We start from the raw sequence: 3,103 nt of genomic DNA, 5'->3' as shown, positions 1-3,103 counted from the left end.
TGAATTATACTTTAAACTGCTGGGGTATGTCACATCTGGAGATCTCCAAAACAATCCGCTTTCACGCAATTACATCGCCCGCCACTGCCACGCCCCAACAAAACAAACAGATGTGGAATAAAGGAAAACAGGTTTGTTTTGTCTATTATTAGCTACTTTGTTTAAAGATGCAAGACTGTGCGTGGTATTTTCCTAAACCATAAATGTTTGTATGTAATATACACATTCACAATAGCAGATGCGATTTACAGTTCCCAATTCAGGTCCCCCTTGTGTGCAATTCCTATCTTCCCCTCAGCGAAACATGCGGCGACTCTGAACACAGAGACGACGCCTCCCACTTTCAACCAATCCTCTTGTCAGTAGCGTGTTTGAACTTGAAGATTTCGGTCAAACTAAATCCAGTGAAGTTTCTTTTAATCGAAATTCGCAGAGTTCGGGCAACGCAGGCTTACTTTTAAAGCAAAAGAGCAAAGATAGAGCAGGCATAATAAATTCAACAAAACTCAGCCCTGTCCCTACCGCCAGAGGGGCTGGAAGAAAAGGAACGGCGCGCTTTTACACAGATAGGTTAACCACCATCTTTAGCACTATCCTGTTTTCGCCACTGTGCCTGTGATATTGGCGTTATTGCAATGGCAAGTGCCCTCACAATTACAGAGTGCCTTATCAAAAACTTCGAGTTTACCCTGTTATGGAGCAGGGCAGTGTAACATTTAGAGACAACACAATATTTTATGTTTTAGACTTTGGTTGATCTATCTGTAGCCATGGTGGCAGCCTTCCGTCTCACACGCGGACATTTCTTCGGGAGGTATTCACAAACATTTGTATGCGTCATATGGACACATACTACAGTATGAATACCGTTCCTAACAGTCAATCTACTGAACAAGTTTTCCCTTGTTGATGGGCACATATAAAGTAGACGCCAGATTTGCCGCAACATAAAGTAGTAATAGCGATAGTTCCAACAAAGGAAGCTGTCTCGTAAACTTTCTGATAAATTGGTGTGTATCCTTTAATGCGGGCGCTTCATTAGCTACCTTTCATTCTTTTCGGTACATTGTATTACAGGCACCTACTACAGCACTCATTATAAACGCTAAAGACTGTTCGGTAAACTGCACATTCCTGACTTTCAGCAAAATGAGAAAACCATGGTACTCTTGATTAGTAAATTGAATTTGATCATTTGCACGGAGTTTAATCTAAACACAAACTTTTCTCGCGAGCTGCAGCCAAAAACCAACTCGACGGGCTGCAGGCAGTGGTCAAATAAAAGTCGTTCCAAATTAAGTAACAAATTTAAAATAAAAAATACCGCTTGGGCTAATTCGTTTTTAAGTTGACTTTTATTGAAACGTGATCATTCAGGGACACCGGGCTTTAATAAATATATCCATAAGTCATTGAGATAATACAAAAATAAAAGACACGAGTGTTGTCTTCAATGTGTAACAAAATAGTTGCAGCAAATGTTGAAGAACGTGTGATTTCTTTTACAACGAATTTGTATGCCACAAGCCATGCGGATCTGAGCAGACATGGACAACATAGACACACCTCAGCTAACAACTACATTTCAGCAATCTTATTACCTCTTGCACTATAGGAATTCGAAACACTGGCAAAATCACATTCTATCTCTTGCTTGCTCTTGCTGTATTTGCACTGCTTCCCATGCGTCTGTCGGTGTGAATTATTTATACAAAGAAATACCCAAAATTACCAAATCCTTGTTACAAGGAATTGCATTTTTCGTAACTTGCTTAGCTACACGAGATGCCGATTTCAAAATTCACAATTCAAAAAAAAACAAGCATGCATGCAATCAGATCTCGCTGTTGGAGTTAGCTGACAGTCTGGTTTTTATACAACACAAGGTCAGTCTTTTTAATGCAACTCAAAAGTCAATCTTCTTATGCAACGCGGCGTCTTTCTTTTAATAATAATCACAGCTGGCAAAATCAGACCTTACTTCATTAAGTCTTTACCATCTGTAGAGAGCCTTGGCATGCTGGCTGTGCTTAGGGCTGAGATGTGAGGTGGCGGTGGCACCTGGCAGATGGTACAGGGGCATGGCAATCCTGCCCAGTGCTGAAAGGTGTTTCCTAACGGTACAGGAGGCGCGGAGGACGTTTTCAACAGTGAATGAGGGGGTCTCACCGCGCTGATCCCCGGTAGAGAAGCCGAGATTGAGGAAGAGGAGGAGGTCAGGGCACTGCCCAAGATGGGATGGACCTGATGGGCAGATGTGGAGTGTCCTGGGTGCCCAGCAGAATGTCCTACTGTCCCGCAATGGAAAGCTGAATGATGCCCGCCGTAAATCTCCCCTACTAGTCTTTTCATCTCTTCCAGAGAATTCGACAACATCAGGATGTAGTTTCTGGCCAGCAGCAAAGTGGCGATTTTGGAAAGTTTCCTTACTGACGGTCCATGGGCGTAAGGCATGACCTCTCTGAGCCCGTCCATCGCCAGATTCAGGTCATGCATCCTTTTGCGCTCTCTCCCGTTGATCTTCAGTCGAAGGTTCTGCAAGTCTTGCTCCGAGAGTTGCTTTTTCACTTTGAACTTGCCTCCCGTCTTGTCCTCGGATCTGTTGAGGGTTGTTATATTGTGTTCATTGGCGAGCTGCTGGAGCAGATCGTTTTGCGTTGAAGACACCGAATTCATCCTGGAGTCCTGGTGCTGGAGATGATCTCTCAGATAAATTTCGTCCACGTCTGGCGACGAAGCTCTGCTAGAGAGAGAGCTCGAGTCAGAATTCATTTTATTGCCTCTCGTTATTATGAGATGTTCTCTAGTCAATAGTTTGAGACCTTGTTTTGATGCCAACCTCCAACGTCAGTGACAGAAACGAGCAACAACAAAAAACACACGCACACACACACACACACAGCGGTTCCTATAAACTCAGAAGCGCTCCCCAAGCAGGCTGGACCTCTTGGCCAGTTGTGATGTTGAACGAGATTTGGTTTTAAAAGAAGCTTTTTATAGAGGTGCAGAGTGCAGGGAAACAAAGCTCCCTCCTATACATAATGGTCTTGTTAGTATGACGTGGAGATCATTGAGGGCGGCGCAGCTTTGACGGTTCCATTTA

The 3,103-nt window shown here is 43.6% G+C and overlaps 1 protein-coding gene across 1 annotated transcript; it reads right to left on the bottom strand.

Moving 5' to 3' along the window:
* Positions 1-1,977: 1,977 nt before the first annotated feature.
* Positions 1,978-2,772, bottom strand: olig3 (oligodendrocyte transcription factor 3). Its single transcript, XM_078541326.1, has one exon. The coding sequence runs from the start codon at positions 2,770-2,772 to the stop codon at positions 1,978-1,980; it is 795 nt and encodes a 264-aa protein (XP_078397452.1).
* Positions 2,773-3,103: the final 331 nt, after the last annotated feature.

The sequence above is a fragment of the Cetorhinus maximus genome, chromosome 5 (assembly GCF_964194155.1).
Source record: "Cetorhinus maximus chromosome 5, sCetMax3.hap1.1, whole genome shotgun sequence".
Taxonomy (NCBI): domain Eukaryota; kingdom Metazoa; phylum Chordata; class Chondrichthyes; order Lamniformes; family Cetorhinidae; genus Cetorhinus; species Cetorhinus maximus.
This window is presented reverse-complemented; position numbering and strand designations above follow the sequence as displayed.